The sequence below is a fragment of the Chenopodium album genome, chromosome 13, assembly GCF_948465745.1.
Source record: "Chenopodium album chromosome 13, dcCheAlbu1.1, whole genome shotgun sequence".
NCBI lineage: Eukaryota > Viridiplantae > Streptophyta > Magnoliopsida > Caryophyllales > Amaranthaceae > Chenopodium > Chenopodium album.
This window is the reverse complement of record NC_137846.1, coordinates 7,698,754-7,712,829: the sequence shown is the minus strand read 5'-3', so window position 1 is coordinate 7,712,829 and position 14,076 is coordinate 7,698,754. Positions and strand designations below refer to the sequence as shown.

At 34.7% G+C, this 14,076-nt stretch overlaps 1 protein-coding gene across 1 annotated transcript; it reads left to right on the top strand.

Moving 5' to 3' along the window:
• The first annotated feature begins 861 nt into the window (after positions 1 to 861).
• Positions 862 to 12,608, top strand: LOC145576173 (phospholipase D zeta 1-like). Its single transcript, XM_081633954.1, has 20 exons — positions 862 to 1,171; positions 2,811 to 2,912; positions 3,119 to 3,234; positions 3,329 to 3,470; positions 4,115 to 4,279; positions 4,359 to 4,523; positions 5,530 to 5,769; positions 5,848 to 5,964; positions 6,851 to 6,990; positions 7,079 to 7,228; positions 7,382 to 7,538; positions 7,631 to 8,128; positions 9,092 to 9,202; positions 9,569 to 9,715; positions 9,798 to 9,995; positions 10,548 to 10,649; positions 11,343 to 11,474; positions 11,580 to 11,645; positions 11,892 to 11,953; positions 12,040 to 12,608. The coding sequence occupies exons 1-20, from the start codon at positions 929 to 931 to the stop codon at positions 12,287 to 12,289; spliced, it is 3,303 nt and encodes a 1,100-aa protein (XP_081490080.1). The 5' UTR covers positions 862 to 928; the 3' UTR covers positions 12,290 to 12,608.
• Positions 12,609 to 14,076: the final 1,468 nt, after the last annotated feature.

The following is a 14,076-nucleotide window of genomic DNA, read 5'->3' as shown; positions in this document are numbered from 1 at the left end:
TTATAACTATTAGTATATTTTTTTATTTAATTCATATAATGTATTAAACCACGTTATCATGCTTTGTGGCCTTTTTGAAAGTTGAAATAAAATGATAAAAGAGGAGCTGGCGTAATTTGATAAGGAAATTCGTTTGTTTACGGCAATGATGGTATATGATTCCAGTTATCGAGTACTAAATTAAATATAAAATTGTTTTGATTAATAACTAAGGGTATGAAGTATAATGACTACAAACAAGTAAAAAACATCCAAAGTGACTTATTCATAATAAAAATTGACTAGTACTCAAGGCAGTGATCTAATTATATTAATCCAATATCTCTTAATTTCACTCTTCTATATAAGACAACATACTCACACTTCTATATAAATATAATGTACATAGTATATAAAAACTTATAAAATAAGAAATTATTTATATCTTTATAATTTTTTGTGAGACAAATTTGATCAAAATAGGATCATTATTGTGAAATGAAGAGTGTATTGCATTAATTTGTCCCAATTTGTGATTACAAACTTCATCTTGCATTTGTGTCAATCCAAAAAAGAAACAACAGAAAGCACTTTAGCTAAACACCGAAAATGGTTAAATTGAATGAGAAAAAGTCGAAATAATAACAAGTTTAACAACTACTTGTCGTCTTAAAAGAATATTCCACACAAATCATCCCAAAATTCTTTCCTAAATTCCAAAATACCACCCCAAAAATCCAAACAAAATCACACGAAATTACACGTGGCAACAAATGACACCCACCTTCAAAAAACAAGTCTATTTCTCTGCAATTTGGCGCACAACAAATCCTCCTCCTCTTCTTCCCCTCCATTTTATTTCTCCTCTACATTATACAAAAACCACACTACAAAATCATTCAAATTCTTCATAATTTCAGTAATTGTTTAATTGCTGCATTGATTAGTTATGTCGTCGTCGGCAACGGAGAAGTTGCTGGGCGACAATGAGCGGGTGCACTACACACCAACGCCGTCATCGGTTAAAACAACTTTATTACGGCAAGGCTCCGATATTACGGCGGCGATGAATTCTCCGATTTTCGAGGAACTTCCAAAGGCGACTATATTGTCTGTATCAAGGCCTGATGTTAGTGATATTACTTCTCTGCTTCTTTCTTATACTTACACCATTGAAGTCCAGTACAAGCAGGTTCACTTTCTCTCTCCTCTAGTTTTCTCGTAAGAAAATGTTGTTCCAAAATCGATGACGTTGAATTATTTGTTTTTTGTATTTTTTTGTTATAAAATTGCTTATTGTTCTGTAATTTTGTGTGATTGTAATAATTCTTTTTGTTTATTTATTGAAATGGTGGAATAATTTGCAAAACTCTGTTTTTTAGGTTTAATTATAATGTCGTTTAGTATTTTGGAAGTATATACTAATAATTAATTACCTAATAAATATTCTTGTGTAATACTAGTAGCAGGTAGATTGATGCTTTGCTTATAATATTAGTAGCAGATCGCCAGATTGTGAGTTTAAGATCCTTAATTAGGTAGATTTTTGATGTCTTGGTTATTATATTATTTAAGTTTAAGCTTAGTTGGTAGATTATGTCTCATACTACTCACAACATTTTGAGTGGACGCGATTGCAAACATAGTTTTGACTATCGATATTTTTTAGTTATAATCTGTTACTTACATACGATGTTTGCAAATGGTCCATTCGATATCTTACATATTAACTTTTGTTTCCCAACATTACATAAAAAGTTAATATAGTATTTTGAATATATACATTAAGATAAAGCCAACCATATCTTACATACTGCAGTTACTTTTGTTTTCATCTTTTAATAAGTAGTAAAAAAAAATGGTCAAAGCTCAAAGTGTTATGAGTAATACAAGACTACGGAGTATGATTGTTTGAAGTTTTCTACTTGCTTGTTGATTGTATCACTGGCAAACTAAGAATTAGAGGCATGTAAATAGATTATTGTGATCACGACTGAAATCAAATAATGGTACTAGATTATGTTGCCGGATTCATTATCTTTGTGCAGTCGTTAGTCCTTACTCCTTAAAGTAAAGTCTTTGGTGATAAGAAGAATTTGTTGTGGGCATGTGACATGTATATTTATCAGGATACGATTCTCTTCATTATTCTTGAATGTTGAATGCTACATAGACGGCCTTGTGATTTCTTTTTGAAGCCATGTTTGCTTTAGTTACATGCGAGTATGTATCCAAGTGCAAGACTCGACCATGTTATGAAAAGTTTGCATGTTTAGGTCTGAGGCGAAGTATACTCTAAAAGAGTGTGAATTTCCAACAAGCATAATTTTACTTGAGGTGAAATCACTAAAATGTGGATTTTTGTGATAATTTTGCATGCTGAGTGTTCAGTATCTCATATCGTGTATGTAACTTGAGTTAAAATGAAGAAAGTTCCAGTGTTGGACAGGAACAGTCAGATGTTATAAGGAGAATTAGGACTAGTTGCCACTCTTCAAGTGCACTTGCAGTATTGGACAAACTTAGCTGACTCCGTATAAGACGAAGCATACATGAAAAGGTTATTTGTCCATCTGCTCTTGCTAAAACGCATTGATAGAAAAGTCATGCATGGCGCATCCTGATTCTCTTGTGCAATGGTGTTTTTCCATGATATGTTCTGGTCAATTTTACAGTTTCTGAAACTCTAATTGTGCTCATTATTCTGATCAAGTTTTTGATCGATATGTATTTGATTTATGTGGAAGACATTCTTCTAGAGTAAAGTGTGCAATTTTCACTTTCTTTGTTCCTATTAACCATAGAATTCATCAGACTTTTTATTTGAACAGTTCAGGTGGCTGCTACAAAAGAAAGCTACACAAGTTCTTTCTTTGCACATTTCTTTGAAGAAACGAGCAATCTTTGAGGAATTTCATGAGAAGCAAGGGCAGGTATAGTCTTTAATATCTTTTAATCATTTTGTTTTCTACCTTTAAGTTAAAAAATTATGAACTTTTTTCTGTGCCTACTAAGTCATTCTGTTGTCATTGAGCTCTACTGTGATTAGTCATGTAGGATTAGGGACCAATAAATTAATGACTGTACTTTATGCTTTTATGAAGCTCTGATATCTTTGTAATTTATGCACGTTGCAAAGGTGAAAGAATGGCTTCATAATCTAGGAATATTAGATCATGCAGTAGTGATGCATGATGACGATGATTTTGATGATGATGTAGTTCGCGTTCACCAGGATAGTAGTTCACGTTATCAGTGAGTGGCTCTTCGTATCTTGTTTTCTTTACAGCTTCAGATTTGAGGATTTCTTGGACTCTCTAACCTGTATTTAAACATGGTTCTTATGCAGCAACATTCCCTCTAGAGCTGCTTTTTCCATCATTAATCCATCTGTTGGAAGGCAAGAGTTCGTTGCAGACAAAGCAAAGGTCGCAATGCAGGGATATTTGAATCATTTTTTAGGCAACTTGGAAATTGTAAATTCTCGACCGGTGAGTTGAGTATTAACCGGAACTTTGTACCGCTGAGAATGAGAAAGCATTTTCTCCCCTAAAATCTAAGCATTTCCATTCTTATTTCATTAGTGGCATATTTCTTAATAGTTGGAAACTTGGAGTCAATAACCCTTCACTTATATGTGATTATCTGTTTAAAAGCAGTAACAACAAATTACAATATGTATTGGAACATTTTCTTTTCATGTGTCCCCTTCTAGGCTTCTAGTATAAGCTATTTTCTTTTATTGCCTTATAAACATTGGTCTTCTTTAACTTCACTCCTAAAATCTTTGGCTCTGTCTTGAAATCTTTTATTAATAATGTGTGTTGTGTCTCTGAATTAGAGCATAATACCTTTCTTATGTTGACCTGAATATAAAGCGTTTTCATGGTCACTATATAGGATTTCTTTTGAGATAAATAATTACTTCATTGAGTCTATAGACTCCATACACTGATACACATGACTTGTATTGCCATTTTGCTGCAGAGTGTATAGATAAAGTGCTATTGTGCATCCCCTAAATTGTATATGCTTTAATCATTGGTTCCTTCTCACGGATATCTTATTAGTCGGTATCATTATTTCCCCCTATGTTGCTCTCTGTCCACTTATCATTAGAGTTCATGAATTACAGGTGTGTAAGTTTTTGGAGGTCTCCAAATTATCATTTCTACAAGAATATGGCCCAAAGTTGAAAGAGGATTATGTGTCAGTGAATCATCTAGTGAGAATGCCAAGGAAAAATGTCACTAGACACTGTTTTCCTTGTCAGTTGTTTGGTTGTTGCCGATGGCAAAAGGTGCTTCATGTTTTATATTTCTGTGACTTTCTATGTTGTATTTTACAGCCAAATTGAGCTCTTTTATACCTTTATGCAGGTGTGGGCTGTGCTAAAGCCTGGCTTCTTAGCCTTTCTAGAAGATCCTCTTGATACGAAATTATTGGACATAATTATTTTTGATTCATTACCATCCTCATGTAATGAAAAAGTATATCTAGCTTATGAGATCAAAAGCCGCAAGCCTCTACATTATTCATTTCAGGTATGTTTCCAAACATAAAACCTTATCGTAACCGAAGGATTTAAGCTTGTATCCTTGTTAAAATGTATTTGGTTCACAGTCACAGACAAAATCTTGATATAATATTGTCACTGTGATTGCCTGTTGGTGAGTGGTCTTGGTTGAAGATTACACTACAGTTGATACAAGTCAAAAATTAAACGTGTCAATTAGATGAATATCTGAGAGAGAAACATGAATTTTACCTGCTGAGAAAAGCTGTGCTGTGCAGCATGTAAAATTTTATGGTCTAAAAGGCTGTTCTTGCCATTCAGGGAGATCAGCATGAATATATTGTTATTATTGTATCCTAATTGGGAAATTCATGAGTTTACCTAAGCTAGTAGATGTAAACTTCTGTAAACTGTAACCTGGCTGACGACTAGGTGTCTCACTGTTTCATACTCTTCTAGACCTCTAGTCCTCCTGTTCTTTGTTTTTCTTATTTGAATTTTCCAGTTACTAACTTTGTCAGTTTAGTCTAGTGATTTCAGAATATCTGTCAGGGACTATCAGGAGAATTGCAAGCCACAACCTCCAAATGCAAGCCACACCCCCCCCCCCCCCTCTCCTTCCCCTCCTCTCTAATTTTTGGCCAAAGTTTCCCACCTTTGATTGTAAAAGGTTCAGTAAGAAAAGAACTGTGGAATTTAATGAGTACTAATTAGATTATGTATATTAGCAAATAACCATAATTGTCAAAGAACCAACTCAACCAAAAGCCTAAGTTGATGATTGGAGCCCCAAGTTTGGTTTTACATTCTACTTGATGTACACAAAATGTGCATCGGAGTTTCAAAATATCTAAACCCTCTAACTAATTGATGGTTTCTTACTAGTCAAATGTTTTAGTACAGGCAAACTCTAGTTGTCTAGGATCTATGTGCTCTGACATGACATAACCTTTGATGCTTTCTTATAGCATCGATGTGCTTCTAAGCCTTGCTAACTCTATGTATTTTTCTTTGGAATTGTCGCAACTCGCTAGATCTCCTGTGGCAACTGGAGTGTAAGGCTGAGAACTTCCAGCAGCAACAAAGTCAAAGACTGGGTAGCTGCAATTAACGATGCTGTTCAAAGGCCACCTGAGGGTTGGTGCCATCCTCATCGTTTTGGCTCTTTTGCACCTCAAAGGAAGAGTGAGGATGGGAGCGAGGCTCAATGGTTCATAGATGGGGAATCGGCGTTTGATGCTATTGCTACAGCCATTGAGAGTGCTAAGGCAGAGGTTGGATCCTAAAACAGCAAGATCATTGGCTAATAATCATTATAAGATTTATAACCAATGCCCAGAATTTTGTTGCAGATATATATTACTGGTTGGTGGCTCTGCCCAGAGCTATATCTGAGGCGTCCTTATTCAAATCATGAGACCTCTCGGTTAGATGTCTTACTTGAATCAAAGGCGAAGGAAGGGGTTCAGGTACATATTTATTTAATAGTTTTTTCCTCCTCTTATATGAATATAGTTGATGGTTTCTTTCTCTGTGGAATTGACCCTCTGTCATGTACATTATCTAGTAAAGAGATTGACTGACTTTGATTCTTGCGTTGAACGAATCTTAATAACATTTTCTATCCTTTGTACTTGAATCAAGTTAGAAGGGTATGCTTAGCTAATGAGGGGTTTGTACTTATGCGAGGCACCATCTAACCTAGTAAGTCAAACACTGAAATATATATTGAAATTGATGGGAAGGGGGGGGGGGGGGGGGATGGAAGTTGGTATTTGTTACTGACCACGGGCTGGGACGAAGGAAGTAGAACTTTTGTGTTGAACCAAGTTGAGCTGAAATTATCATATAATGAGATAATTGAGGAGCTTGTACTTCATGTCACATGAATCAAACTCTGAATGGAAGCTAAAAGGGAAGGGGATGGGGTTATTTGAGTAGAAAAAAGCAACTTTAGCTAACTAATTTTGCAATTTCAAAAAGCCAGGTTGTTTGTTTTATCTTAACTGTATTGGGATCAAAGTTTTCAATAAAGTAAGGTCAATCTAATTTCTAGTGACTTACCATACTTCTCAAGCTTTTCATTGCTGTGTTAATTAAGCTTGATTTCTATTTCTGACAATTATTCTCACTCATCAACATCTTCAAGTTTCAGGTCTTGCACTTTCAAGTTTTCATGAATTAAAAAATTTCCACATGCAGTTTGTTCACTTGTATAATATGAGAGGACAGTAGGACACCGTTGTGCTAAGATGTGCAGGGTTGATATTGTTTCTTGAATTCTTAAGAATGAACAACTAACAAAGTTTTAGTGGTTTCTGTATTGTTTATTTGACTACTATCATTGCTGTGCAGGTTTATGTGCTTCTTTACAAAGAGGTTTCTATAGCTTTAAAAATTAACAGTCTTTATAGTAAAAGAAGACTCCTCAACATTCATGATAATCTGAGAGTGTTGCGCTATCCTGACCATTTGGCAACTGGAATATATTACTGGTGTGTAGCCAAAAAAATACTTATTAGTATTGTCTTTCCAATTTTATGCATGTTGTAAGTCAATTTTGTAGAACTTGCTTCTTGTCAGGTCACACCATGAAAAGATCGTTGTTGTTGATAACCAAATATGCTTTATTGGAGGCCTTGATTTGTGCTTTGGACGTTATGACACAGTTAGTCACAGAGTGGGTGATCTTCCTTCCCAAATTTATCCAGGAAAAGATTATTACAACCCCAGGTTTCCATACTGTTTTTGATATTCTAGATAATCTTAACAATTATAATATTTCCAATAAACTTCTATTTCAACACCAAGTTTTCAGTCTGCTCTATTCATTAATTTGTTTGTATATTATATATGTATTTATATATTAATTATTTATTGTTATAGAGAGTCAGAACCAAATTCTTGGGAAGACATGATGAAAGACGAATTGGATCGCCAAAAATATCCTCGTATGCCATGGCATGATGTTCACTGTGCTCTTTGGGGACCACCCTGTCGTGATGTTGCTAGGCACTTTGTTCAGCGGTGGAACTATGCTAAGGTAGATTTTATAATTCTTTCAATTTTTGTTTTGGCATGTATTTGCCAAAGTTTACTTCTGAGTTCTGACGTGATTTTCCATCATCATGGCAGAAAAGTAAAGCTCCATATCAACGGACAATACCTCTGCTCATTCCTCGTCATCACATGGTTCTTCCCCATTATTTAAGAAGTACAGAGATTAACATCCCGAAGAATGAGGAGCGACATAGTGAAAACACAAATAGACAGGATCTCTTTTCTCCAGAATCACCAGAACTGGATGTCCCACTGCTTCTGCCTCGAGATTCAGAAGCAGTAGATGCATCAAGATGTAATAATACCGTTCAAAATATTCAAAATAGCTTTGATTGGAAACACGATGAACATGGAAGTTCATCTTTCCATGATGCTAAAGCTGAATCTGTAACCCAACATACACAACTTGATGAGTTGGTTGATCAAGCTCAACCTGAAAACATGTCTGATCAAATGCTGTCCTCTTCTACTCCGAATTCAGTTGAGTGGTGGGAAGCACAAGAGCAAGGTAAACAGGTTGATTTCACAAGTGAACCTTCCCAAATTGGTCCCCGTACTTCATGTCATTGTCAGGTATCTTCTGATTGAATTATTGTGATGCACCAGGTGCTGTTCTGTAGGAAAATTGCTTGATTTTAGTGGAGATCTGTGAGATCGATGATGACTAATTGGCAGTTTCTAATATGTCAAATTAAAACATTTAGTAATTTAACTACCACCTATATTTCAATGTTCAGGGGGTTGCTGTTACAGCATCTATAGTAGAAGCAGCTTAATCAGAAATTCAGAATAGTACTGCATGTCCGTATTCTAGCACATATGATCTTTTCGTAGTTCCTTGAATTAATGAGATATCACTTATAGACCTTGAAAAACAATCTTGTCTTTCTATCCAAAACATGTTTATTAAAAATCAAGGGCTGCTTCCTATCTTTTCAGCCTAATCTCCACTCCCCAGCTACTATTTAGCTCTAACATCTTGCTCTTACTCTTGCTCTCTTCCTCTCTAGTTACTTGGTGCTCCCATGTCTGATACATATCCTGCACCTCAATCTGACATGAATACTTGATTTATTGGGTACATTCTTATATGTAATAGGAAAATCAAAAATATTAATAATCTTTCCGTATCCAAGGGCACTCATGCTAGATACTTCTAAAAGGTTCAACACCTGTGAAGACATATAGCTTTTTACTTAATTTCCATATCACTGCTGTATGTATCTTGGCTCATTGTAAGTATGCTTTGGGACCTCTTTGAATGAAAATTATCTATATAGGCATTATGGTGAAGTTTGCTCAAGGTAACTTTTAATTAACCATAATCACTGGTAAAGCAAGGCAGTATTGATTGAAAATGACATAGTCACATAGATGTTCAAAAATCAAAGATATTCATCTTCTGTTAGGCATTGGGGAGTTCAAATCACTTTTGAGCCTTTTCCTCTCATTATTTGTTGAAGTTTTTAATAGTTTAATGCTTTTACTAAATTGACTAAATTCTGATCTCCTTCTCATTGCATTCAATGTGTCTAGATTATCAGAAGTGTTAGCCATTGGTCTGCTGGAACAAGCCAAGATGAAGAAAGTATTCACAAAGCTTACTGTTCCCTTATTGAGCAAGCAGAACACTTTATTTATATCGAGGTAAACTCATTGAACAAGTGAAGTGAGGTTGTCATAGCAAAGACTTCATCATTCATTATATCTGGTCTACAGATTAATGATTATTATTTCAGATTCTTGGTGTAACAATGCATTACATTTTGAATGTCAAGCAGCTCTATTCACACAAATAATTTTGATATGTACTCATTTTCATGAAATTAACTGCACTACCATACCCTTCTCTCCAGCATTTGTTTTAGCATGTCGTGCTCTATAATACACCTTTTATTTGTAAATATAACATTGGTTTATTGTAGTGAAATATTTACATTACTATGCATGCTCTCTAATATCTCTAGATATGACTCCCTTGCTTATTCATTTCCCTCATTTTTGCTGCTCCAGAATCAATTTTTCATATCAGGCCTTGAAGAAGATGACATAATACAGAATCGAGTCATGGAGGCTTTATGTAGGCGTATACTCCTAGCACAAAAACAACAAAAATGCTTCAGAGTTATTATAGTCATACCTCTGATGCCGGGATTTCAGGTATTAATTGTAAATTTCATCCTGGGTGGTAAAAAAGTGCTGACTAATTCTTACCTTTGGCTTTGATTTTTGTCAAAAATAGGGTGGTATGGATGATGCTGGTGCAGCTACTGTGAGAGCCTTAATGCATTGGCAATATCGAACCATTTGCAGAGGAGAAAACTCAATATTCCATAAACTTAAGGCTGAACTTGGTTCGAAGACAGATGATTACATTTCATTTTATGGCCTTAGAACATATGGCAGGCTTTATGAAGGTGGACCTCTGGTCACCAGCCAGGTAATTCTATTATGTCATGTCCTGGCTTTTGAAGGGTTTGACTGCTTTGTCTAGGTATTAGGTATTACTATCCCTTGCGATACTTATTAGGAACAATTTCCCTCCTCACAATTTGCACTCCTTAAAGCATTGAAGGAATTAAAATTTCCTTGGGTGATTACTTGTTTTGATGAAGTCCATGAGCAACGAATTCTACCAGTGGTATTTGTGTGTCTACCTATGATGAATCCTATTCTGTATTTAAAACTGCATTCAATCAGCTTTAGTGCATTCTGGGAAGGAAAGAACCACTGAAAACAATGAAAATAAGTAGTTTTATTGCCTTGTTTTCATTATGTATAATACATTTTGGCTTAGAGAGGAACTTTGTTTACATTGACTAAATGAGTAATATCTGATAAGCAAACCAAATAGAGCAACAGAAAGTAAGTTGATCATCTCAAAATAGAAATTTTCATATATGAACAAGATACGCTGTCAGCTTATGCTTTTTACTGCATAAATCAAAGACAATTGTTTTTTTCCCCCTAACTTGCAGTCGTGTGATTTCAGGTATATGTCCATAGCAAGCTGATGATAATTGATGATCGTATTGCTTTAGTTGGGTCGTCCAACATCAATGACCGGAGCTTGCTTGGATCAAGAGATTCTGAGGTACTCTATCTGCTTTTTATTTAAATAGGAGGTGTCTTACTCTGTCAACAAGGTGGTTTTTTCTACACAATCATGAGAATTAGAGAATAAATGCCTATGAAGCTGTGACTACTGAAGATCCATTTCTCCATTTTGTATCCAATTATATTCTCTTATTGTGCCACACCACTTGTTGTATCTGTTAAAGCACCAATAACATATTCATAAATTGATGGTGCGTCAAAACATCAAGAGGAGATAGGAGTCATAGGACACAAGATGGGACATGATCTTGCCTAATATTAACACTGTCTGTTTCCGAAGTGAGGAAAAGAAAACTACTCCAAGTTTGTAGCAGTTAATTGAGAGGAATAAGTTATAAAACCTGAAGTGTCACAATTGTTCATAATTTATGATAAGAGGAAAAAGTTATTGAAGTTTGCCTGAGGATTTCAATATTGGTTCTGACAAAGAAGCAGTGCTTTGAGATTCACCTATTGATTAAAGCACTTGCCCATGAACCTTCACTTAGGTGATAACTGATGATTGGGTATATTGTCTCTTACATGACATTCTTTTCATAATTTTCCAAAATTCGTTGCTCTTTTTCCCTCTTTTCTAGGGCAAGGTGTAACAGCTGTGATCCTAGTCCAGTTCAAATTTCCTTAGTATGGGTATCAGACATTAATACCTAACTTTATCAACTGTGCATAGATTGGAGTAGTTATCGAAGATAAAGAGTTTATAGAGTCATCTATGAATGGACAGTCTTGGATGGCTGGAAAATTCAGCTCAAGTCTCCGGCTTTCCCTATGGGCTGAGCATCTTGGACTCTCTGCTGGAGAGGTAAGATTTACTTCACCGTGCTACTCTAAGCCATTGATCCAGTGTTGTCTTCAACTATAAAGTGGTGGTGGAATTCTATATAATAATCCGATTTTACTCCTTCAGATGAATCAGATCAAAGATCCTGTGGCTGACAAAACATACAAAAATTTATGGATGGAAACTGCCAAGGTTTGTGAAACAATTTATTTAAGTCCAGCTTTTTTCTATATTTCTGTTGTATAGAACTATAGTTGAGAAGTAAATATGTACAAACTGTTCTAAAAAAGAGTGGTGCAGTCAGGTTTTATGCCACCAGATTACTTGCACCTTTCCGATAGTTGAACTGCAGTTGCCTTGGCCTTTTCACTCATGCATATTTTCCTTGTTAATACACATTTTAATCATATGTTTTGTCTATCTTTTTTTTTTTCCCAGGCGAATGCTTTGATTTATGACGTCGTCTTTGGATGCGCACCAAATGATCGTGTACACTCCAAGTATGCTTGTTCTTCAACTTGAATTTGTACTTGCTGAGCATAATGCTGCTTTTGTGTTGTTCACATTATATTTTCCTCTTGTGCAGGAATGCTTTTAGACAAGAAATGTCGCAGTTGACAGAGAGTATTGGTTATACAACCATAGATTTTGGTGTAGCGCCTCAAGTGGTAAAGTTTAATGAAGATGGGATGCTTAAGACATTAGATCCTATAGAGATGTTGAAATCGGTCAAGGGTAACATTGTTTGCTTTCCCTTGGAATTCATGAAGGACGAAGATTTGAGACCTATGTTCCATGAAGGAGAGTTTTATACTTCTCCTGAAGTATTTCTCTAGCATGCTTTACATGTTCATGGTAAGCATACATAAAGCGGTTAGTTATGACTTGTGAATATGATTTAGCTGTTGAGGCTTTTTTTTTTTTTTTTTTATTTTAATTTTTTTTTTTTTTTATTTTTATCGCTGAGTAAAAACTTGAAAGATGGGTGGGATAGTCAGATAGACTATAGTCACTATACTATGGTTGTGTAGGAAATTCTTTGGGTGCTGGGTAGAACTCGTAGAAGATTTAATTTTTAGGGTCCCTCTTGTACAAGCGTTTTTTCTATCTCATGTAACATAGACGATTATTGATTCTTTGTTTTACTAGCTTGACAATAATAATGTACAGAAAATTTTAAATTTTGTCTAATGAATTTGACAATAATAATAAATTTGAAATCAGTTGAATTATCCATATACTATAAATACAGTATATCTGTATATGCATAGGAGATTAGCAATTATTTACAAATGGAAACTGAAACTGGAATGGTAGCTTCCGCAGGTTCAATGATTTTGGTGAAAAATCTAAAATTATTGTAGGCATACATGTATAATTTTTCCTTAATCACAAGATGCGAGATTTGTTGCTCGTACATCTATACTTTATAAAATTGACCCGTATCCTATATCGGTAACTAAGAGTTTGCCCTTAGTTAATCTCAGTGATAAACAAATTTTGTTTATCATGTGACAATTTTGTAAATATATCAACAATGTCATTCAATCACCATCAATTGTGGAGCATACATTAATGAAAAAGTTGATTTATTTACGAAAATGCCTTGTGATAAACAGTATTTGTTTATCATTAAGAGAAAATAATTAGGGTAAAAAAAAAAAGTCAAATAATATGAGACGAAGAGAGCATTTACTAACAACTCGACACGTTAAACACAAAATTACAAGCTTCAATAGCTAAACGTACATAACTACGACTCTACGAGTACATACAAAACAAAGGACCTTAGATTTCACCTCAATCTAAAAGGACCTTCCCTAAAAAAGTTGAAAATGACATATTTTTGTTCTCACGGAATATTGGAGTGGTAATGGCAATAGCAATGGACTTTGATGAGGAAAATGAATGGGCCACAAAACTGTCAAAATCACAAATGCATTAAAGCCATTAATATATCATTGGCTTTTACAGAACAATAGTAGAATGACAATTGGGTCCATGGGAGTTGGATGTCATGTGATGTGGACCAGCCCAAAAGGCCCACTTTTACCCAAAAACTTAAAAAGACGGTACTACCTACCAAATACCAACATTTCACTTTTTCTTTTACACGTTATTTTTTCTGCCTCACAATCATCATCATTTATTATCAGCCGAGTGAGCCATGCTACAAATCGAAATTTCTTGCGAAAGTACGGTATGAACTATGAAGTAATACTCTATAAGATTCTCTTCTCAACTAATTGTTTTCCTTTGGTAAGTAACTAGTATTGACAACTTTAATGCTTTATGTCATCTCAATTGATTGTTGAGATCGTACGTCTCAATTTGTGTCTCTCCTTTTAATGATTTAGGACCTTTATTCTGATTAACTGAACATGAACTAAATTATTTATAAGAAAAGGAAATTAAGAACTGAACTGAAATTAAGCTTAAGAGAACAGTTTCTTAGTCACATTACTTAATACTAACATACTCCTTGTTCACATTTGATGTTTCTTAATCGAATCAATGAATGTGGGGATGTATTAAGAAATTCCTTGTGTTTCTAATTTTCTAAACTTTTTTCTATTAAAGGTTAGTGTTCTGTGTAAAGGAGTAAGTGAGATCCATAAAATGG

Coding starts and splice junctions, on each gene's coding strand:
- LOC145576173 (XM_081633954.1), top strand. CDS start 929: ATGTCGTCGTCGGCAACGGAGAAGTTGCTGGGCGACAATGAGCGGGTG. Junction 7,539..7,630: donor AGCGGTGGAACTATGCTAAG/GTAGATTTTATA, acceptor TCATCATGGCAG/AAAAGTAAAGCTCCATATCA. Junction 8,129..9,091: donor GTACTTCATGTCATTGTCAG/GTATCTTCTGAT, acceptor CAATGTGTCTAG/ATTATCAGAAGTGTTAGCCA.